This window comes from Notolepis coatsorum (assembly GCF_963971535.1).
Source record: "Notolepis coatsorum genome assembly, chromosome: 5".
Taxonomy (NCBI): Eukaryota; Metazoa; Chordata; class Actinopteri; order Aulopiformes; family Paralepididae; genus Notolepis; species Notolepis coatsorum.
In genome coordinates, this window is record NC_140169.1 from 126686984 (window position 1) to 126712665 (window position 25682).

The 25682-nt window shown below is 40.9% G+C and overlaps 1 protein-coding gene across 1 annotated transcript; it reads left to right on the top strand.

The window, feature by feature from the left end:
• Positions 1-855: 855 nt before the first annotated feature.
• On the top strand, positions 856-24901 carry rars2 (arginyl-tRNA synthetase 2, mitochondrial). Its single transcript, XM_084315041.1, has 20 exons — positions 856-999; positions 2720-2793; positions 3612-3714; positions 4205-4288; positions 4402-4499; positions 4722-4777; positions 4882-4965; positions 5117-5193; positions 5290-5448; positions 5952-6058; positions 8558-8653; positions 9250-9310; positions 9454-9530; positions 11951-12075; positions 13054-13121; positions 13227-13336; positions 15387-15482; positions 15600-15674; positions 17915-17978; positions 24750-24901. Exons 1-20 carry the CDS (start codon positions 964-966, stop codon positions 24834-24836), a joined length of 1737 nt encoding a protein of 578 aa, XP_084171167.1. The 5' UTR covers positions 856-963; the 3' UTR covers positions 24837-24901.
• Positions 24902-25682: the final 781 nt, after the last annotated feature.

The window sequence follows — 25682 nt, forward strand, 5'->3', positions numbered from 1 at the left end:
AATAGTATCACTGCATGCATAGTAATGTGTGGACTAAGAATGATAAAACATGAATGAAATGTTTTTTTTCTTTGGTAGGTATTTTTATTCAGTTTACATTAAGTGCCTTGCTCAAGGACAATTCGTCAGTAACGTTGCACTACAGCTGACACTAGACTGACCTCTGAAGACACGCCTAAGTGTTGGACGAGTGGCGTGACGTCAAGTAGGGAAATATTTAATTGGGGAAATCTGTAAAGCAGCCAGTGATTGAGTTGTTCTTCTAAACTATTGTTAATGGAATCTTAATTGCCTCAGGTAACTGTAAATATAAAAAATAATATAAACCTCACATATCTATGTATGTTCATTGCCTTCTATGATATTGTAAAATATATTATATTTTACAATATCATAGAAGGCAATGAACATACATAGATATGTGAGGTTTATATTCTTTTTTATATTTACAGTTACCTGAGGCATTTAAGAGTCCATTAATAAATTGATTTAATGTAATAAATCTAATACGAATAATTTGAATAATGGGTTGTTGCCCATACATTTAGTTTATGAATAAAACATTTCCCCAAAATAATGTATATAACAATATATTGATTTGTTGACCGCGTTTTACATTGGAGAAATAAAATGAACATCAACATTACTAAAATGTATCACTGTGTTGAGTTTAGTCTTAACGTGGATTTGCATGTAGTTCCAAAATGGAAACGGGGAGGCAGGACGAGATATCGAACGAACCCTTTCGAGTCCACGACGTCATCACTAAACAGAGCGTTTCGATTGGATAGCAGAGAGGAAGAGGCGGCCAAGTTCAAAGCTCAGAGGAAGTGTAGTGAAAGTCAATGAGTGAATGTGTAAAGCCCATCTAATTCTATGGTTAAGCCACTAGCAGAGTATTGTAAAATATTTTATATAGCTTCTAACTACATTGTATCAATGAGAGTTTGAGCACAAGAGCACATGGCTTGTTTCTTCAGAAGAAGTATTGCAGCGAAGGTAATTAGACAACTTTCTGTGAAGCTAGTATGGCAAGCTTGCAATCCCTGTAGCTGTTCAAAACAACGGAACCGCGATTTTACCAGACAATAATATATAGATAATTATGCAACCCCAACTGTGCATGTTGTTGAAGCTGGTCTGTCGGCCATTGGGACCTCGGGGAGATTGTCTCCCCCATCCCCCGTTTTCATGTGTTTTACATCACCCTGATGTAAACAAGACGAAAGTCTTTCTCTGGTCTGCATCCCCTTAACAATGAATGAATGAAAACTTTATTTAACAGATTGCAGAATGGGTACAATACAGTACGGCTCAATACATACAATTGTTAAGGGGATGCAGACCTGAGAAAGACGTTTGTCTTGTTTCCATCAGGGTCCCCCATTTTCAATTCATATAGACATTTATGACATACACAACATACATGACATTTATGGCATAGGGACATATAGGTATTTAGTACTGATACATTTGTGACATAAACGGTATTCAAATATACAGGACTGTTACCCCTAGATCCCGACAGAGTATATACATATGATGGGGAGGGGACTGTACATTAGGAGGGGGTGGGTGGGTGGGAGAGAAATATACATACGGCGGGGAGGGAATATATACATGCGGTGGGGAGGAGACTGTCTATTAGGAGGTGGTGGGGGTTTTGGGCATTTATGGTGGCCAGTTTCGAATTGCAGCCTCCCGTAGGTGCTCTTTAAGAGCGGTTTTGAATGTGGGTAGGGATTCACATTCCTTTACAGCTTTGGGTAGGGCGTTCCACATTGTTGTGGCATAATTGCGAAACGTGTTTAGTCCCTTGTTTGAGCCGAATCTGGGTTTAACATGATTTGTTGAGCTTCCTCTGGTGTAGTGGTTGTGGTATTCACTGACCTTTGGGAAGTATTTTGACATGTACATGGGTACCCCGGTCGTATAGTGTATCTTGTAGACCAGGCCCATTGCAAGTAGCTGTACTCTGTCGTCTACTCTAAGCCATCCTAGGTTGTCAAAGTGGGCAGGGGTGAGGTGGGTTCTGGGGTTCAGGTCAAGTAGTAGTCTGACCAGTTTGTTTTGTGATGTTTGTAATTTTGTTTTAAGCGCCTTTGAGGTGCTTTGGTACCATGAGGTGCACGCATAGTCGTAGTACCCTTGAATGAGTGCTCCTGCCAGAGTCTTCAGGGTATTCTTGTTTACCAGAGAGGAGATCCGGTACAAGAATCTAGTTCGTTGGTTGACTTTTTTTATTACATTGGATGCCATTTTGTCACAGGAAAGATTTGCCTCTAGGATGGAACCCAGGTAGGTAATTTCGTCTTTCCTTGTGACAATATTGTCACCCACTGTAACTGAGAAGCCGTCGGTCTTGCTGAGTTTGTTATTTGAACCGAAGAGAATGGACTCTGTTTTGCCCATGTGTAATGATAGTTTGTTATCAGCGAGCCATATGCAGATTTTGCCTAGTTCCGAGCTGAGGGTTTTTTCAACCTGCAACTTGTTCTTGTCAGAGACCAGCAGGGCTGAGTCGTCCGCAAACAGGAACAAGTTGCAGTCACAGGCTGACGACATGTCATTTGCATAAATTAGGAAGAGTAGCGGCCCTAGTATGCTTCCTTGTGGAACACCAATTGTATGTATTGAGCTGTACTGTACTGTACCCATTCTGCAATCTGTTAATAAAGTTTTCAATCAATCAATCGTAATAATATTTCTTCATCTATAGCTGTGTAGGACATTGAAACAGTCTGAGGAATCTTTCATATCAGCCCTCACAGCAATTCCAGTCTCAAAGAAACAGTTAAGTATGTGTGTGATGTGAGACCCCCATTCTAACCACTGACTCAATGTTTATAATTTTTTTTTTATTATATATATATATAGTTTTAAATTTTTATTTCTTTTAAACAACATTATTATTTCAACAACAACATACATGTTCAAAACAGGCCATCCCCTGGGCGGTCAGGTGGCGTAACGGAGATTGCGTTCGTCACCAACCCCGGAGACGCTGGATTCGCCTGTTCGAATCCAGCTCACAGCTCCGGGGTTGTCACCAGCTTGGCTGGCCGTTCACACTAATACAATTGGCAGTATTAGAGGGTGGGAGAAGCTGGCAGGGTGGGTCCGGGTCGTTGTAAACAGCGACTCCTACAGTTCGGTCGGGGCGCCTGCTAAGCGCGGATAGGATCTAAGTGGTAGTGTGATCCTTCCACACGCTACGCCCTCTCAGTGAGAGTCCGCGCTGCCAGGTGAAAAAGAAGCGGTTGATTGGCTAGACGTGTGTCGGAGGAAGCACGTGGTAGCCTCCACTCTCCCAGACAGACTGTGGGGGGTAAGTGCGCAGCGACCAGGAAGGGGATTGGGAATTGGCATAACGACTAACATTGGGATGGGAGAAAATCGGAGGAAAAAGGAGGGGGAAAAAGATTCAAAAATAAATAAAAAAAACAGGCCATCCCATAAATGGAGCAAATGACAGATGAGGACACGGTGAACAGAGATATCAAGACGTACCTGTACCAAAGGGGAGGGGGCAGAGAGAGAGAGGGCCGGGGTGTGTTTCTGTTTGTCCTCCCAACAGCTTTTCAATATGTTTTTGATTCTATACTTCACAGGCAGACATCAGACTTTAGACTGTCACTCAGTACACTGCGTAGGAATGGAATCTTGCCATCAAATGCTGACCTCCAGGCACAGACACAAGCGTTAGCCAATGAGGTGAGGTAATACACACACTGTACACAGACTATACATACTATACACAGTATGCAAATATTATACACACTATGCACAGGACTATACACACTATACACACACTATATACACTATACACAGACTATACATACTATACACACACAGACTATACGCACTATACACAGACTATACATACTATACACAGGGTAGACAATTTACTTAGACTATGAATAGGCAACATACACAGGAATAAGAAAATTGCACAAGGTAGTACGATATTGAGCATAATATTTTCTATGCAAATGTGTCTGTGTGTGCATACAGTATGTAGCAGTCCAGTTTGTGCATGTGTGTCTAATGTAATGTGTGTTGTGTTGTAATAATGTTCCACTCTCATTCATATTCTGCTTGTTTTAACAATCAATTACAAATAGAAATGAGGGCACCTGTTACTGACCACGATGGAAAGGACAACCTTGCGTCTGATGTACAAATGAATTGTGTATCTCCTTAGCTGAAACCGGACAGCGTAGTGGAAGAGGTATCTGCTGAACGGGGAGGGATCCACTTTAAAATCCACCGCACACTTCTTGTACAGGTGTGTTCAGTTTTCTTTTTCACGCGGTCACAGCAGTGAAACGAACAGACTTGGACTTTAATGACTGACGTCAATTATGGCTGACATTTTTATCCTGATCGCATCTGTTCTAGAAAATAGTGGAGTCACTTGGAAAAGAGGATTGCAAATTTGGGTTGAATAGTGAGCTCTTGACTGCCTTCAGGAAAGGAACAACACTGGTGGAATATAGGTAGGTCTGCATGTTTTTTAAGCTGCATACAAGGTGTTGTGCTTGTAGATTAAACAATAAGCTAAACAATAATAATAATAATAATAATAATAATAATAATAATAATAATAATAATTATAATAATAATAATAATAATAATAATAATAATAATAATAATAATAATAATAATAATAAAAGAAAAACATAAACCACTAATTGCACCTTGTTTTTGGTATGTTGTAGTTCTCCAAATATTGCCAAAAAATTCCATGTTGGACATCTGCGGTCGACAATTATTGGTGAGTCTGTTGAAGTTCTATTTATTTACCAACAGAGGGCAGACTACATCATAAACAGATCCCACTTCCACCAGAATGAAAAATATTGGCTAATGTATTTTCAGGTAACTTCATTGCCAACCTCAAGCAGGCCTTGGGAAACCGTGTTATTCGGGTGAACTACCTGGGAGATTGGGGGATGCAGTTCGGTGAGTGGATATAGGGCTGTGGTGGAAAATGTTCTTGAGGGGAAAATATTGCAAATTATTTTCTAGTTTTAGATGGATCGTTGTCCTCAGTGGGGAAAGTATTTTTCTAACCTCCTCCTCTTCCTCCTCCTCCACCTGCCTTGAATTTCAGGTCTGCTGGGAGCTGGATTTGAGCTCTTTGGCTGCCAGGAGAAATTGAGAAAGAACCCTTTACAGCATCTATTCGACGTAAGTCATTTATTCTCCAATCCATGTACCACACCTTGAGTTATTTATAGAATACAAATCCAGTTTAGCAAGTTGTGTGTGGTTTGTGTCCTGCAGGTATACGTTCAAGTCAACAGGGAGGCAGAGAACAATGAGGACATAAGACTGGCTGCCAGAGACTTCTTTAGACAGCTGGAACACCATGAAGGCCAGCCCATGTTGCTATGGCAACAGTTCAGGGATATCACAGTCACAGAATATCAGCAGGTTTATAAGGTACAGGTCCACCTGCTGTTGATCCACCAAGCAGAACAATTGTCACTATTTGTATGCGGGCCAAGTTCAAAACTCTGTGAAATAAGATTTTTGGAGGCCAGGTGTAATTCAATATGGTAATCTTTTGTCTTTCAATGCGATCATATCGTGATGATATTGTGATAAACAACTCTGTTGTCTAAATTGATAATAACAAGCGCATTATTCACTTTCTCACAAAATGTTATCTGAAATATTTGAGGGAATGTAATTTGAAAATTATATATATTACCACGCAGTTCAATGAGATTATCAAACAGGATTACATAACCCGTAATTTCACATTCATGAAAAGATGTTGTGATATTGAGTTTGAGAAAAGGTCCTTATGATTATCATTGATTTCTTGTCCAATTGTCCAGCCCTATTGACAACAGTGTTTTCTTTTGGAGTAGGAAGCATTTCATCACTCTCCAAATAGGTAACAAATCATTAGTTATATTTGTTATATTTCCATCTCTCAGCGGTTAGGGATCCACTTTGATGTCTACTCTGGAGAGTCCTTTCACCAAGAACAAGCACAGCGGGTGGTGCAGCAGCTCCAGGACCAAGGCCTGCTGAAGATCACTGAGTAGGTCATGTAACAGCCTTCAGTCAGTCCACTGGCTCTGGGGCTGAAGATCACTGAGTAGGTCATGTAACAGCCTTCAGTCAACTGACCCTGGGACTGAAGATCACTGAGTAGGTCATGTAACAGCCTTCAGTCAACTGACCCTGGGACTGAAAGTAACTGAGTAGGTCATGTAACAGCCTTCAGTCAGTCCACTACCAGTGTAGAATATCTGATATCCAGCAACATTGATTAATAAATGTTATAGAACAACAAAGTGGCGGTCAACTTCCGCTCAGTTAAATTCAAAAGTAATGTACTCATTGAAATAAGTGGGTGATCACTTATTTTATATAAGAAAGGAATACCTAATTCATATCTTATATTATAATTATCAGGAGACAATTTCTAAAGTTCAATATGATAGTTTAATACTGATATGGATCCATACAAGTATGGAAAATATAGGCAAAAGGTAAGTAAGTGTAAAAGCAAGTGAAGATAAGTATATAATATATATATATATTATATACCCTACAAACAAAGAAACAGCAGAGACATTTGAGAATACACATGTTAATTTGGTGTTCATCTTCCCATAACATTTGATATACAGTAACAGGGTGTTCCTTACAATGACAACCTTTGGGGTATAAGCTAACGTAAGCGTACATAGGTCCCCGTCTCCTACTGTATGTCTCAACAGTTCGTTAGATGGGAACTAACCGACCTTTGACCTCTTGCGTGCAAAGATGTTCACTATTGAATATTATATACAAGATATATTCAGAAATACACTAGATCAGTGGTTCTCAAACTTTTTACACCAAGTACCACCTGAGAACGTAGCTGGCTCTCCAAGTACCACCATATGACCGGCGTTAAAATACAGTCTATTCAGCTATGCACAGTTCAGGCAGGAGGCAAATGTATTCCTGATACCATTATTTATTGTTAACTTTTGTCAGACACAGCCACAATGAGATAGCACTAGAACTACGCTTCCACACAACTCATACAATGCAAGGGGCATTGAGAACATAATAACTAACATTCTCACATAGCAAGTGAGAAAATTAAGAACAACTGTATTTCAGCAAATGTACTTAATTCTCTCTCTATCTCTCTCACTCTCTCTCTCTCTCTCTCTCACACAGCAAGCAATTGTCCGTCATTCTCTCTCACACACACACACACACACACACACACACACACACACACACACACACACACACACACACACACACACACTTTAAATGCCAGTGTTTGTGATGGGCATCACAAATTATTGTAAAAAAGAAGAAAACACATATTCAATACATTTTTGAATGTTTACCCTTTAAATGCCAGTTTGTGTGATGGCATCACAAATTATTGTTAAAAAAAACACAAAGTTAAATATTTTCAATATATCAAATGCAAAGTACATTTGTCTGGGGGGGATTATTACAGGCTAGGCATGTGTCAATGATTAGCAGCAACACATATTTTGATGGATTTTTTGTAATGTCAGATTTAACACCAACTCTTTTCAGAAAAGTGGGAGTATTTCATTTTTTATCTGACATTACAAGAAATCTAAAAATAAATGGTTATGATCAGGGCTGAAGTTGAATTAAAGATTTATGACTGTTTAGACTGCATTACTCTCTGTCACAGTGATCTCCTGGTTGTTCCCCACTTAGATTATCTAACTATTGGGCGGCTAGGTGGTGTAGTGGGCAAGGCACTCGCCACCAGTGTGGAGACGCTAGGATTCGCGTGTTCGAATCCAGCTCTCCACATTGTTTTCAGTTTAGCTGGTCGTCCGCAGTAATACACATTGGCCGTATTACGGGGAGGGAAACTGAAGGGTGGGGATCGGGCGTTGTGAACAAGCGACTCCTACAAGTCGGTTGGTGCGCCTGCGCAGTAGAATCAGGAAGTGTCGGGGGCAGCGTGAGCCTCCCACGCGTTACTCCTCGACACTGAGAGATCGAGCTGCGCAGGTGAAAAGATGCGACTGCTGTTACCTCAAGTACCGGAGGGGACTTGTGCTATGTATGACTTAGTCCACATTGCAGCCGGCTTGTGGGAGGCAAGAAACAGCGTTCGTGACAGGGGAGGGTTGAATTGGATGATACGAAATTGGGATGGGAGAAAATATAGAAACATGGGAGAAAAAGTGGATAAAAAAAAAAAAAAGATTATCTAACTATTGCGCCGCCGCAACCAGAAACACTGGCCTGGCCTGCTTCTAAGTTCAGTGACCTGACTGCAAAAAAAAAAAAAAACGTTTTTCTTTTTTTTTTTTTTTTTAGCTTTTTTGGAAATGTTTTCAAGTACCACCAGCAGTACCACCAAGTACCACTAGTGGTACACGTACCACAGTTTGAGAACCACTGCACTAGATTCATGAAAGAGACACAAAGATGATGTAGAAATGATCATGGATATGATATTATCAGATGTGTAGAATTCACCCCCAATATCAGCCACCCTGACCTTTTTATTGTCTGATGGTGTTTTGTCTGTGGACAGGAGGGGGACTGGTGTTGTGGACCTGTCCTCTTCTGGAGACATGTCTAGTTACTCCACGGTGCTCCGCAGCGACGGCACGTCTCTCTACATCACCAGGTCAGTGGTGATTAGGTGTCTGGATTAGGTTATTGTTGAAATGTCCTCTCATCCAAAACCATTCCACAGGAGCAGGACATGTTAAAGTTGCATCAAAGAGGAATATCTCCACAGTGTATATTACGCTCCCATAATGATTTTAATCACACTGTATATTACGCTCCCATAATGATTTTAAACACTATATTACACTCCCATAATGATTTTAAACACTGTATATTACGCTCCATAGTGATTTTAATCACACAACGTTTCCACTTGAAAGGTCTTCGTCAGGTGTGATTAGGGATGGGCACAGTTATTCCAATGATGTAGGCATTCGAACCAGCTCGTCGACTGCACTGATTCAGCCTCCTGATTACGATTGTTTTCTTCCATGTTCAATGAATTTGACAAATTGGATTTGGTTTCCTTATTATAATCTTTTTTACTTAATAAATGGAAAACAGTTAAGTAGTTTGTTTAAATTTTTATATAGAATATTCTAATATCAATATGCCTTCAAATGCCCATCCCTAGTAATGATATTGTGAATGTAATACCATTACCACGAATATATCATAATATATTTTTTTATAATATATATTCTGTTTCAGAGATATTGCTGCTGCCATAGACCGAAAAGAAAAATACAATTTTAACGAGATGATATATGTGGTAAGGACACACTTGTATCTTATTTCATTACAATTTATTTTATAAGGGGCCGTGACACAGTTAGTAAGTTCCAAACAAATGGCAAAAAAAAAGTATCTAGACTATCAACAACTTGTGTGACACTTGCTTTCCTCTTCTTACAGACGGATAAAGGTCAAGGGAATCATTTTCAGCAATTGTTCCAAATCCTGCCGACTATGGGACATTCTTGGGCTGAGAGGTAACAAGACCCTCACTGTGGGGCTGCAGTATGTAATACTATAACTCACTGTGGGGCTGCAGTATGTAATACTATAACTCACTGTGGGGCTGCAGTATGTAATACTATAACTCACTGTGGGCCTACAGTATGTAATACTATAACTCACTGTGGGGCTGCAGTATGTAATACTATAACTCACTGTGGGGCTGCAGTATGTAATACTATAACTCACTGTGTGCCTACAGTATGTAATACTATAACTCACTGTGGGCCTACAGTATGTAATACTATAACTCACTGTGGGGCTGCAGTATGTAATACTATAACTCACTGTGGGCCTACAGTATGTAATACTATAACTCACTGTGGGGCTGCAGTATGTAATACTATAACTCACTGTGGGGCTGCAGTATGTAATACTATAACTCACTGTGGGCCTACAGTATGTAATACTATAACTCACTGTGGGCCTACAGTATGTAATACTATAACTCACTGTGGGCCTACAGTATGTAATACTATAACTCACTGTGGGCCTACAGTATGTAATACTATAACTCACTGTGGGCCTGCAGTATGTAATACTATAACTCACTGTGGGCCTACAGTATGTAATACTATAACTCACTGTGGGCCTACAGTATGTAATACTATAACTCACTGTGGGCCTACAGTATGTAATACTATAACTCACTGTGGGGCTGCAGTATGTAATACTATAACTCACTGTGGGCCTACAGTATGTAATACTATAACTCACTGTGGGCCTACAGTATGTAATACTATAACTCACTGTGGGGCTGCAGTATGTAATACTATAACTCACTGTGGGCCTACAGTATGTAATACTATAACTCACTGTGGGGCTGCAGTATGTAATACTATAACTCACTGTGGGGCTGCAGTATGTAATACTATAACTCACTGTGGGCCTACAGTATGTAATACTATAACTCACTGTGGGGCTGCAGTATGTAATACTATAACTCACTGTGGGCCTACAGTATGTAATACTATAACTCACTGTGGGCCTACAGTATGTAATACTATAACTCACTGTGGGGCTGCAGTATGTAATACTATAACTCACTGTGGGCCTACAGTATGTAATACTATAACTCACTGTGGGCCTACAGTATGTAATACTATAACTCACTGTGGGGCTGCAGTATGTAATACTATAACTCACTGTGGGCCTACAGTATGTAATACTATAACTCACTGTGGGCCTACAGTATGTAATACTATAACTCACTGTGGGGCTGCAGTATGTAATACTATAACTCACTGTGGGCCTACAGTATGTAATACTATAACTCACTGTGGGCCTACAGTATGTAATACTATAACTCACTGTGGGGCTGCAGTATGTAATACTATAACTCACTGTGGGCCTACAGTATGTAATACTATAACTCACTGTGGGGCTGCAGTATGTAATACTATAACTCACTGTGGGGCTACAGTATGTAATACTATAACTCACTGTGGGGCTGCAGTATGTAATACTATAACTCACTGTGGGGCTACAGTATGTAATACTATAACTCACTGTGGGCCTACAGTATGTAATACTATAACTCACTGTGGGCCTACAGTATGTAATACTATAACTCACTGTGGGCCTACAGTATGTAATACTATAACTCACTGTGGGCCTACAGTATGTAATACTATAACTCACTGTGGGCCTACAGTATGTAATACTATAACTCACTGTGGGCCTACAGTATGTAATACTATAACTCACTGTGGGCCTACAGTATGTAATACTATAACTCACTGTGGGCCTACAGTATGTAATACTATAACTCACTGTGTGCCTACAGTATGTAATACTATAACTCACTGTGTGCCTACAGTATGTAATACTATCCACGAACAACATTAGCTTCAGAATCACATTTCTACCATGAATATTTAAAAAGTTGTGCTGCTGATTGATCCAATGGATATCTCTTGATCCTTTTCTTGGGGGGAAAAAGCACATGCGGTATTACTTTCACCAAATGAAGGAAAGGGAACTTTCTTTTTTTATTTGGTCAAGGTTATCCTCAAGCAACAGGAATCTGGGTGTGTTTCTGAAAGTAATTCAAAAGTAATCACAGTAATTATTACTACAACATAAAGTAATTGTCATATAAGTGCTTTTATTGAAATATAATACATAACATTCATTACATTGGTAAGGGATAATACACCACGATGTGTGCGGTTATCTGAAAATAAGACCGGATGTGGGCTAATTACCCCACAAGGCGCTTGTTTGGCTTCCTGGACAAACAAGTACATTCATTCTGAACAGTGATGAGGCTCTTGCCAAGTAGAATATATTAAAAAAATTAAATCTACAGAATCGAAAATTCCCCCAGCTATTTGAACTAACACTCAACCGCCATTTACTGAATGTACTGAGTGTCTGTGGCTGTGTATTGCAGGTGTCGGCACATAGGGTTTGGCCTGGTGCAGGGCATGAGGACCAGGCGTGGTGAAGTGGTTTTCCTGGACGATGTTCTGGATGAGGCCCGGGCCAGGATGCTGCACAACATGAGCCAGTCCAAGAGTAAGATACCAACGGATGGAACAAAATGATTAATTTTCAAGTTACACCAAATCGGAATATGCTGTCTCCAAAGACAAATAGCAGTTCAATGCTATATGACAGTATTTCATGTTTTTATTTTCTTAAAATGTACTATACGTTCAGCGGCTGGGTGGCGCAGCGGAGATTGCGCTCGTCACCAATGCGTGAGACTCCGGTCTCGAATCCAGGTGTCAGCATCGCCTCCGACATGGGCCAGCCGTCATACTAACTCGTTTGGCTGAGTTAGTGGGAGGGAAGTTGATGGGTGGTAATCTGGCGTTGTGGACAGTGACTCCTACAGGTCAGGTCTGGGCGCCTGCACAGCAAAAGACAGGAAGTGGTGAAGGCAGCGTGACCTCCCACGCGTTACACTTCACCGATGAGAGTCCACGCTGCCAGGTGAAAAGAGAGCCGCTGGCTGTCTCCGCATGTGTCGGAGGAAGCATGTGGTAGACCTCAGGGCTCCATAGACCGACCAGTAGGGGGGACATGCGCACAACGACCAGGTAGGGGAGGGGGGAATTGGCACGATGACAAAAAATTGGGATGGGAGGAAAAAGTACAGAAAATCAGACAGAGAAAAAGAGGATAAAAAAATAAGTACTATATGTTCATGAATATAAAAGAGTGTTTGAAGGACAATACTGCTTTATTTATTTGAAAATTGCAAGTTGATTGCTTCAGTATCATGGCTGCATTGCTGCGCTCTTCAGCAGAGTGTGCAACAGCAGGCCATAGGAGCAGCATATAAAACCTTTATAAAGACTAATATCCAACCCATCGACACAATGTGATAAGAAAAGCTTACATTTTGACGACCATTATTTATATCACGGTGTACCTCATTACTGGCATATGCTTCTATTTCCTATTACGGTAGTAACTATTGTCTTTGGGGTCGAGACAGTGGTATCAGTCATCTCTCTCTCTCTTTCTCTCTCTAAAACATGCCCACAGCGACCAAGGAAATGGACGACCCAGAGGACACAGCGGAGAAAGTAGGAATCAGTGCTCTCATAGTTCAGGTGAGTCAACACAGTAGCACTGACCCTGTCTGGTCAGACTCCCTACTGATCACCACCCTGCTTTACTTGAGCTGAGCGACCTCTCACATGAGCTTCTTCTCTCAGGACTTCCAAGGCCCCCTCGAGTCCGACTATAAGTTTGACTGGGACAGAATGCTGCGGTCTCAGGGAGACACAGGAGTGTTCCTACAGTACACACACGCTCGCCTCTGCAGGTGGGTAAACTGTTGCAATGTGAATACTAGTGCTGTTCTTTTTAGGTGATAACATTTTTATTTTCCTTTCTTTTTTTCATGTAACACAATACAGTAACAACAATAATACACAATACATCACAGGACAGTACTTCAACAATAATAATTACAATAACGACAAGACAATTAGAAATAATAAAAATTATAAATACAGAATATAAAATTCTAATTATATTATCACAGACACCACAAAAGACATTTCCTCCCCCACTCCCACCCCAGGACCCCTCAGAACCAACATCCCGACCCCGCTTCGCCGCTAGATCATGGCCTTTACCTTCTCGGCCACGGAGGCCCATAGTTCAATGTTGGATTGCCCAACACACATACTGTATACGCTCACACACTAACAGTCCCTTTAGCATGAACACACACATGCTGCACACGCTCACACTCAACGGTCACTTTACACAATGAAAAGGTCACAAAAAAAAGAACAGGAGTGGTTCTTGTATAGTAAATAGATGGATATAGCAAGATAGCATAAGGATATATAGTATAACTGTAGATTGTATAGTAGTGTACATAAGACCCCGTGCCTCATCCGTAGCTAACATTGTATTGCACTATCGCAGGACCTTAGCATGTGTTTTACCATGCTTTTTGTAAACTTTATGTACATTATACCTGTCTTATTCTTATTACTTGTATTATTGCACAAATGTCTTATTCTTATTACTTGTATTATTGCACAATCGCTGCGGCATGACCTCCCGCATTTCACTGTATGCTTGTATGCCGTGACAAATAAAACTCTTGACTTGACTTGACTCCAATCACCCGAGCAGTGGAGATCTCCATGTAAATGACATCCAAAAGAGTCAAAGATCAATTGGTCATTGTGAGTTTCTCAGGTTGTTTCCACCTCATGGCTATCAATTTGCACACATTATACTAGTGCTGTTTTGATGGATTTCCTAGGCAAGTCGGTGGCTTTTTCCTGACTCGTTTGTATTTCAGGTGCTCAGCTCACCCCTCTGTATTTCAGGTGCTCAGCTCTAAAGTAGGAAGGCACCGATGTTTACAATGACGATACACGCTTTGAGTCCTAAGATTTTCCGGCCAAACCAAGATCTGATCCATTGCTTTTAACCGTACAGTGCAGACTTATGCCTTGTATCTATTGTCTTTAGCACCTGGCTAAACCTTTTAAACTTGAGACGGCCACCTTTCACAACCTGGCCAAAGCCGGCTGGGACTGATGTATCATATGGTTTAGCTTGTGTTGGTGGTTTGAATTTTGAAAGGCTGCTTAGCAACTTGGAGAAATCCAATGGAGACACAAACCCAACCGATAACATACCATGCTAGACCATGGCTATCCCCAGCCAGGCTGAACATAGCTAATGGAGACAAGGCATTATTAGACCATTAGTATGGGGTCATTGGAAACAAATGATTGAGATATATAATACATTCTGCTCCATTTATAAAAAAATCTGAAACTTTGCTTTGATTTCTGATGTAGCTCCCTTGGTATCTCATACCCGGTTTCAGCCTGGCATCTGGTACCAGTATCTAAAAACACATTTAGATTAGATTCAAATGTATTGTCATTATACAGCACAAGTACAGTACAACGGAAATAAGTTTGACAAATGTAACAGTAAAGTGCAATAGTAATATACAAGGTGATTAAACTGTACTGTCCGCTTTGTGGCTGTAAGAACTTTAGGTCAGTACACCATAACCCTTTCACTACCACACTACCAAAGGGTTAACCCTTTCACTGCAACAATACAGAAGGTTAACCCTTTCACTGCCACACGACAAAGGGTTAACACTTTCGCAACCACACTACAGAAGGTTAACCTTTCACTACCACACTATCTGGTAGTGAAAGGTTAACCTTCTGTAGTGTGGTAGTGAAAGGTTAACCTTCTGTAGTGTGGTAGTGAAAGGGTTCAATTCAATCTTAGTTCAGTGCAGCAGCTCGCCTAGTGAAACAGTGAGTTGCTAGTTATTAAACTTCAAGTCAATCACTCATACCAGAACTTTGGTGTCATTGCAGTTTGATACGGAGTCATGGCAACGGAGAGATGGGTGTGTTTGATTCATCACTTCTATTAGAACAGAGGAGTATTGTTATTCTACAGCACCTCCTTCGGTAAGCCAACAATTCATTATGCAAACTGTTCCCTGCCAAATAAAATAGCTACATTCTCCCACTCGTCTATCTTTTGTTTTGCTATTATGAATGAATAACTCAACTCCCATCCTTTAGCTACGACGAGGTGTTATACCAGTCTGGCCAGGATCTACAACCCAAACATCTCGTCAACTTTCTGATTAAGCTGTGGTAAGGAACAGGTTATTATTTTTTTTGTATCCACTTTTTCTCCTCCTGTTTTTCTGTGTTTTTCTCCCATCCCAATTTAGTCATGCCAATTCCCCCCTCCCCTTCCTGGTCGTTGCTCGCATGTGCCCCCCACTGGTCGGTCTAGGGAGGGTTGATAGATACTATCACATGTCCCCTCCGATACATGCAGAGTCAGCCAGCCACTTCTTTTCACCTGCCAGCGCGGACTCTCATTGGTGAGGTGTAACGTGTGGGAGGCTCCCTACCTCGCTGTGCAGGCGCCCTGACCGACCTGTAGGAGTCGCTGTTTACAACGACCAGATTACCACCCTCCGGCTTCCCTCCCGCTGACTCTGCCAGATGAGCCGGTATGACGGCCGGCCAAGCCGGAGGCAACACTGACAGCCGGATTCGATACCAGTGTCTCTCGCATTGGTGACGAGCGCTTAGTCCGCTGCGCCACCCAGCCGCCAGGAACAGGTTACCGGTATTTATGTTTGAATACTGAAATGTGTGGGGTTCAATCTGGTAGTTGTTAATATTGCAAGTCATTCATGTCTGCTGCCAGATGGTGGTTTAAATTACATTAATATTACGTCATGTATAAAGGTAAATATAAATATAATGTGTATATATACGGAATATACAGCACTATTGTACATGCTATCATACAGAGTTCAAGGATTCAATCACTGGTGGCCATATTCAAAGTCATGTTACTCTCAATAACTGTCAAACTAAATTAATGTGTGCAAAACGGACATCGTTATTTTCAGATGACCGCAAAATCAGTAAACGGCAACATGGACAACATTTGGAATAAGGACAATATCGACTCAACCACGTAGTGATGTGGAATAACCACATAATGTAGTGATATATAGACTCAGCCACGTAGTGATGTGGAATAACCACATAATGTAGTGATATATAGACTCAACCACGTAGTGATGTGGAATAACCACATAATGTAGTGATATATACGGTAGACTCAGCCACGTAGTGATGTGGAATAACAACATAATGTAGTGATATATAGACTCAGCCACGTAGTGATGTGGAATAACCACATAATGTAGTGATATATAGACTCAACCACGTAGTGATGTGGAATAACCACATAATGTAGTGATATATACTCAGCCACGTAGTGATGTGGAATAACCACATAATGTAGTGATATATAGACTCAACCACGTAGTGATGTGGAATAACCACATAATGTAGTGATATATAGACTCAACCACGTAGTGATGTGGAATAACCACATAATGTAGTGATATATAGACTCAGCCACGTAGTGATGTGGAATAACCACATAATGTAGTGATATATAGACTCAGCCATGGCATGCAATGAGGACTGAGTAGACTCAACCACTAAGCTGAATGCAGTTGCGGCTGAGTCGACCATGTTGGTGTGAAGAGCCAGCCCACTTATTCCACATTTCAACCGAACCAGAAAATATGAAAGGGTATCTTCAGTGAGGCAACAGTGGCTCCAGAGGTGGAGTGGTCATCTGGTAATCGAAAGGTTCCGCGGTTCGATTCCGGCTCCTCCCCGGAAACACGTAGAAGTGTCCTTGAGTGAGACACTTAACCCCTAATTGCTCCCGGTGAGCAGGTTGATGTCTTGCATGGTCGCTGTTAGGGAATTGAACCCCGATCAATGAGTGTAGAGACGAAGGTGAACTCAGTTGATAAGATTTAATAGCTTACATGGAACCCAGGAGAATCGGCGTGGAGAGACCCGGGGAAACCCCTGGCCGGGGGGTCCCTAAATGGGCTCCTCGAGACAAGTGAACGACGGGCGATATAGGTCATAGAGATGGGTGTGTCCAGGTGAGGGAGACAATTGGATTGGATGGGGGGGGGGGTCTGAGTTAGCGGATGGAAAAGGTAGGTTTGGCCCAGGGGTTGGAGGGTGGTTGAGGGGGGGGTAGGGGTTATAGAAGGAGGAGGGGGGGGGGTTTCAGGTGAGGGGGATGAGGTAAGGAAGGGTGGTGGGGTGAGTTAGTGGGACAATAGGTGGGTGGGTGGGGGAAGGGTAGACAGAAACTAGTAGGACAGTAGGCTGTGGGGGAGGGGGAAGATACAGTTATTCCACATTGCCTCCGCCGGCAGTGTGAGTGAAGGGGTGAATGTGAGGCCTAAGTTGTAAAAGTGTTAAAAGCAGTTCAGTTCATCTGTCCCAGCAGTTCTTACAGAATGTAATCAGTGTTTCTGCTCTCCTTCTTCCAGCCACTTGGCAGCTTCCGCGCACAGGGAGCTCCCAGTGAAGGGAAGTCCTCAGAATGTTGCACAGGTAAAGAATGATTCCTTCCATGTAAACATTTGTATATAACAATTGCCACCGCAAAATTTTATTTGGAACACTTTTTGTTTTTGTTATTACTTCGTAGCACACATGTATACCTCCATAAGAATTTATGAACAGTCAAGCGATATAGGGAGGTGTAGTCTGACGTCACTGGTTGTTCCACCCGTATAGGGATTTATCATTGGGAAAGTGGATTATCGGCTATTGTAACAATTCTGCCGCATGGAAATTGAAAAGCTTTCCATTTTTGCACAAAATGAGTTCCCTTCTATCACTAACATTATTGTTTAAGCCTTTTTGGTTGAAATAAAATTTGGTGATTTTTTTTTTATGATTAATTGCGAATATTTTCATGTTGAGCTATAGATTGTGGATGAATAAGCACAGAAAGGTATACCATGCGAATGTTAATGCTTTATTGGTTTTAAACAAGATGATTTAGAAATTGGCAATGGGGAAATACATTGCGTTGGAGAGAGGGTGGAACACGGAAAACGGCAATGACGTAACCACTACACCTCCCTACCCCAAGTATGCGTTGTGAAGGCACTCCTCAGCTTTATTCTTTTTATTTTTATTTTTAATCTTTTTTCCTCCTTTTTTTCATTTTTCTCCCATCCCAATGTTAGTCGTTATGCCAATTCACAATCCCCTTCCTGGTCGTACCGTCGGTCCGGGAGGGCGGAAACTATCACATGCTTCCTCCGACACATGTGTACCCAGCCCACCGCTTCTTTTCACCTGGCAGCGCGGACTCTCACTGGGAGAGTGTAACGTGTGGAAGGTCACACTACCTCTCTTAGATCCTTCCCTTGCTGTGCAGGCGCCCCGACCGAACTGTAGGAGTCGCTGTTTAGAACGACCAGAACCCACCCTCGCCGTGTTTCCCACCCTCTAACACTGCCAATTGTGTTAGTATGGACGGTTGGCCAACCCGGAAGCACCACAGCTGGATTCGATCCCACTGTCTCTGTGGTGGTAGACAGACGCTTAGTCCGCTGCACTACCCGGCCGCCCCCTCAGCTTTATTCTTGAAGCCCAGTCCTACTTCTAGGTTCCAGCGCACAGATGCAAACTCATCAGGGGTGAAAGAGTAAAGTGGTTCTGTTTAGACGAGCATCAGATTCAATAATAACACCCAGGCATGCTGTTGTATTTAGACCAGCATCAGATTCAATAATAACACCCAGGCATGCCCAGTTGTATTTAGGCCATGCGTTACACTGGGCTAAAACAGCAACGTTCTATTTTCGAATGATTACGTTTGCATGTCCAAATTAAAAAGAAACGCTGTTTTTGCAGGAAAACGCGATTTCCTAGTGGCAACGCTCAAAAGGTGTTTTTTTGTTTTGGAAACTCGCCGAAACTCGCCGACAATGGTGCCATGTAATTTGCGCGAGCCGGATACGGAGCCGTTCTGCCCAATGCCCATGCGCAGTAGAGACCTGCACGGTTATTTCCAGTGTTTACAGCAGAGCTGTAGAACCCACCTCACCCCTGCCCACTTTGACAACCTAGGATGCTTAGAGTAGACGACAGAGTACAGCAACTTGCAATGGGCCTGGTCTACAAGATACACTACACGACCAAGGTACCCATGTACATGTCAAAATACTTCCCAAAGGTCAGTGAATACCACGATCACAACACCAGAGGGAGCTCCACAAATCATGTTAAACCCAGATTCGGCTCAAACAAGGGACTAAACACGTTTCGCAATTATGCCACATCAATGTGGAACGCCCTACCCAAAGCTGTAAAGGAATGTGAATCACTACCCACTTTCAAAAACACCTAAGGGAGACTGCAACTCGAAACTGGCCCCTGTAAATGTCCGAACACAACCCCCTCCAATGTACAGTATGGTCTTGTCAATATTCCAATGTACAGTTTTGTTTGTACAGTTGTACAGTGTCCCCCACCCACCCCTCCTACCCAACCTCCCCCCCACTCCTACCCAACCCCCCCCCCCCCCCCACCCAACCACCTCCAATGTACAGTCCCCCCCACCCCCCCCCACCTACCCAATCCAATGTACAGTTTCTACGTCAAATGTATATACTCTTCTTTCTGGACTCTTTTTGTATCACAAACAGTACTGTATTTGCAAATCTGGTATGTCATAAATGTATAGATGTAGCAGTACTGTCTATCTGTATGTCATATATGTTACGATGAATTGAAAATGGGGGACCCTGATGTAAACAAGACGAAAGTCTTTCTCTGGTCTGCATCCCCTTAACAATTGTATGTATTGAGCTGTACTGTACTGTACCCATTCTGCAATCTGTTAATAAAGTTTTCAATCAATCAATCAAGCTGTCCCAAGTAGCTGCGGCTACCAACGTGTTGTCAAGTTATTGTTATAAGGAGCCCAGTCCAAAACTACAACAGTCTGCATACCCTTAACAATTGTGTGTATTGAGCCGTATTGTATTGTACCCATTCTGCAATCTGTTAAATAAAGTTTTCATCCATTTCTAGTAGCGTTAACGTTACCACATTAATCGCCTCGATGCTAACTATATACATGGAGAATGCCATTCACATTAGCATGTAGCTAACAACATCGGAGATCTTTTTGTGAGACTAAACTATCCGCTCTTGGTGGTAAATTGTGTTGATGTTGGTTTTGTTTCATCAACAAATGAGGCAGAACACACAGTGAATGTATCCGTTTTGTTTATTGCACTTTCTTTGCTGAAAAATAAATGCTACGTTGGCTAAATGGCTCACGCGAGGTATTTAAAGATGGTGGATTGTTGTTTTTTAGCAGGAAGTGTATTGGCACGTTCAACTTTTCTGATTGGTTGAAAATGGCCTTCATGTTTGAACTACATCGCCACCTACTGCTTTGGCATTGTACTACATGTATATACATCACTGTGCTCAGGAGGCAAAACGATGTCTAACTTGCCTGCCATTACGTAGCGTTCTGAAAAACGAAACTGAAACTGAAAACGAAAACTGGCCCTAGTGTAACCGCAGCCTTAAGACCAGCATCAGATTCAATAATAACACCCAGGCATGCCCAGTTGTATAGACCAGCATCAGATTCAATAATAAGTTGAGAGTTGAGAATAAACAGAGGGATGGATAGATGACCCCCAAAAAATTATAATGTGACAAGTTTATTGCATATATGAAGTACTGCCATGTGACCCAGGTAACAGCCTGGTCCTGGTTTTACTTCTGCCTCCTAGCAGTCATTGTTAACAGAAACAGGGTGGGTCTTAAATACAGGTGGTAATTATGGATTCCTGGGGCAGCTTGTTGAAGGTTGACTGTTCATGAACTCATACATTAGCCTCATCATTATATACATACCGTATTCACGTGTTATACTATATATTTATATTGGCCTCATCATATATATACATATTCTCGTTATACTATACACTATACAGTATATGTATATTAGCCTCGTCATATATATATATTCACGTTATACTATATATTTATATTGGCCTCATCATTATATACATATTCACATGTTATACTATATATTTATATTAGCCTCATCATATAGGGGTAGGCAACCCTAGGCACGCGTGCCTGCATAGGCACGCGGGGGCATTTGCATAGGCACAGGGGGCAGCAGTATAAAAAAAAAACATTATCCTTTTATTTATTTTTTTTGCTTTGAAAAATTATAGTGAAATATTTTGCACTGTTGTCGCATTTATCTTGTTGAAATCCTCCCACAGGTTCTTTTTACTACCACATATTTAACACTTTGATTGCCGGAAGACGCTTTTAGGCGTCCTTCCCCGCCATGCTCAAGTTGCCGAAGACGCCGTAACTCGTCTTTGATATCAATATTTCAAAAATCTGTGATCGGATTCATATTTCCCATCCGCTGGCCTGAGACCCACCAAAAAGCCCCACAGAACCCTCTAGCGGCTCAAGAGCGCCATCTGGTGGCCGATCGGCGCAATCGCCAAAGAGGATGTTACATGGACGATGTGCTATTCGCCCATATTACTTCCGGGCACTCGCTATAGGTTCCGGCACTCTAGCTCGTCACAATACATAGCGATCCGTTGCGAATAACTCGATAAACAACATGATTTGGACGTATATACTATTATACAAGCTGGAAATGGACCCGATATTTCTATATCCCATAATAGGAAAATGTCTGTTCCACGCTCATCGCCCAACGGCGCGAGGAAGATACGGTAAGATTCAGCGTTATTTTTGAACGTGTTCGATATAAACTGCTCTGATGATCATATCACCCACACTAGATGAATGATATAACGCTGCCCACGGAATTATAAACGATCCCCCGCCCATCCGGTCATCATCAGATGATGCGTAGAAACTTCTAGAAGTACGTCCAATTGAAATTTTTTATCTCGCACAGATTCCTACCAAACTGTATTTCATCATCAATATAATGCATTTGGGGCTATAAATCACGTTCTGGAGAAAGCTGCAGAAAGAGATGAAAACATACTTATACTTTAGACCATATTTTACTATGAATATGTGAATGAAAAAGTTTAACGTTGCTACACAATGAACAATACATATAGGACCTTGAATGGGCCCTAATAATGGCAATCTGGCAATAGAATTTAAAAAGTTATAGCTCTGCAAAGAAGGGGAACTTATCCATGTTAAATAGAGCTGGCAACGGATGGTATATCATGAATTTAGCCTTAGGCAATCAAAGTGTTAATTGAGACCCTTTGTTTATTATTTCAATTTAGCTGGAAATACATTGCTACATCATTCAGTAACATTTGCAGAGCCTTATAACAAAAACATTATTACGGTCACCATTGTGACCAGTGGGATTAATCAACAAATTGTATTATTTATTTTTCTATTTCATTGAACATTGCACATGTTAAAAGCCATTTTTTTACTCAAAATGTGAGTATTACCAAGTCAACTTGTGTTCTTAACAATGACAATAAACATAGTTTTATTAGGTTGAAATAATGTGGTTGTGTACTTATTTTTCTGTTAACTTATTATGGATTGAAAACTGAAAACCTTAATGCACAGTAACTGAACTCAATATTTGTAAGTTCTGGTAACTTATTATTATATATTTTTTTACAGTGTAGTCTTGCGATCAATCAAAACGTATTTATACGATATACCTCACATTCACCCTCCATTCACATCCTGGTGTTCTCCATTAGGCCTGTAGGTGGAGCTATGACAGCACACGTACAGTACACACACCAATGGTGTGTGATGTGTCCAAAAATGAATGGGCAAATGTGAGTGAAATGGTCGCACTGTATGCAGCTGTTTGTCTGCATTGCATTCCCCCCCCCCCCCCCAACTCAGATTTAGGGTTTATACAACCATCATAATAATATTGTTAATAATAACAATAACAATAATGATGTAATAATGTAAAAATTATCATTAAAAAGACCCGATTATGAGAAAAAAAATTACGATGCATGGAATATTGTTGAGGCACACTAGTTACAACTATATTTCAGGCACTCCATGTCAAAAAGGTTGCTGACCCCTGAATACATATTCACATGTTATATACTATATATTTATATTGGCCTCATCATTATATACATATTCTCGTTATACTATATATTTATATTAGCCTCATCATATATATATATATTCATGTTATACTATATATTTATATTGGCCTCATCATTATATACATATTCACATGTTATACTATATATTTATATTAGCCTCATCATATATACATATTCTCATTATACTATATATTTACATTAGCCTCATCATATATATATTCACGTTATACTATATATTTACATTAGCCTCGTCATATATACATATTCACATGTTATACTATCTTTAAGCTGTGTATCCCCTTAACAATTGTGTGTATTGAGCTGTACTGTATTGTACTCATTCTGCAATCTGTTAATAAAGTTTTCAATCAATCAATCAATCTTTTAGAGTGCATATTGGAAACCTCACAATCTTAAACTAAAACTTGTTTGTTTTTATATATAAGGCCGTCCTAGGGAAGCTTCCTCTATATATCTTTCTAGTCTCAATTTCTTTGCCTCTAGCAGCTACCATACCAGGTCCACAAGATGGCTATACAGAATACACACTGAACTAGGAAGAACAGCTTTCTCAAGCTGCGCACCTTGGGCATGGAATGGGCTACAGGACCATATCCACTTAAGACACCCTGGTCTCTCTTGGCGAATTTAAATCTCTATTACATAACTTCCTACAAGAAGAATGTCGCTGCTTTCTGTAGTCGGGTCCCAACTGCAAAATTACTGTATTACCCTGTATTATACTGTCATACACCTTTACTATCATGTAGATTCTAGACTATTCTGCTTTGTGTTTTTGTTTTTATATTGTATACATGCACTTTTATTATGTTGTTGTGTGATGTATCACACAATTTATTGCTGTGTGATGTATTTGAAATGTTATTGCGGTCATCTTGACCAGGTCTCCCTTGCTAAAGAGATCTTGTATCTCAATGGGACTTCCTGAAAAGAAAAAGAAAAACATATTTACATTAGCCTCATCATATATATTCTCATTATACTGTATATTTATATTAGCCTTTTCATATATATTCACGTTAGACTGTATATTTATATTAGCACTTTACTGTTACTTTGCACTCTGGTCAGATGCAACCTCTTTTCCTTGTACTGTACTTGTGCTGTGTAATCTAATCTCTTGAGAACATGTGTACAAATGTAAATGTAATCTACTTAATACTGTCTTAATAATGTGAATTATTAATTTCTTGAATATCACCAGGCCAGATTACGACTCTTCAGCGGGACCTGCTCTGTTCTGGCAGATGGAATGAGGATCTTGGGCATCACGCCTGTAGATAGAATGTGAAACCTACTGCATAAGAGCCCATTTACCTGATATGTTACTACTGTGCTGCTACATGTGTAGTGTAAATAAAGAGCCTTAATTTTTCTAAAACAAACTGGTTGGTTGGTCCATAATTGACATGAGTCTTTTAGAGAAGAGTGTTGGTGGCCGTCATTAACACATCAGGATGTATTAAAGAGTGTTGGTGGCCGTCATTAACACACCAGGATGTATTAAAGAGTGTTGGTGGCCGTCATTAACACACCAGGATGTATTAAAGCGTGTTGGTGGCTGTCATTAACACACCAGGATGTATTAAAGAGTGTTGGTGGCTGTCATTAACACATCAGGATGTATTAAAGAGTGTTGGTGGCTGTCATTAACACATCAGGATGTATTAAAGAGTGTTGGTGGCTGTCATTAACACAGCAGGGTGTAATAGTGTTGGTGGCTGTCATTAACACACCAGGGTGTATTAGTGTTGGTGGCTGTCATTAACACACCAGGGTGTATTAGTGTTGGTGGCTGTCATTAACACACCAGGGTGTATTAGTGTTGGTGGCTGTCATTAACACACCAGGGTGTATTAGTGTTGGTGGCTGTCATTAACACACCAGGGTGTATTAGTGTTGGTGGCTGTCATTAACACAGTAGTGTTGGTGGCTGTCATTAACACACAAGGATGTATTAAAGAGTGTTGGTGGCTGTCATTAACACAGCAGGATGTAATAGTGTTGGTGGCTGTCATTAACGCATCAGGATGTATTAAAGAGTGTTGGTGGCTGTCATTAACACACCAGGATGTAACAGAGGGTGTTTCCATTTGGTATAACCACCTCACCGCTGCCGACATCCCTTTTATTTGTT

Excerpts from the sequence above, each read along its gene's own strand:
- rars2 (XM_084315041.1), top strand. The coding sequence starts at position 964 with ATGGCTTGTTTCTTCAGAAGAAGTATTGCAGCGAAG. Across the intron at positions 4,500-4,721 it reads ACAACACTGGTGGAATATAG|TTCTCCAAATATTGCCAAAA; the intron begins GTAGGTCTGCAT and ends GGTATGTTGTAG. Across the intron at positions 4,778-4,881 it reads TCTGCGGTCGACAATTATTG|GTAACTTCATTGCCAACCTC; the intron begins GTGAGTCTGTTG and ends ATGTATTTTCAG.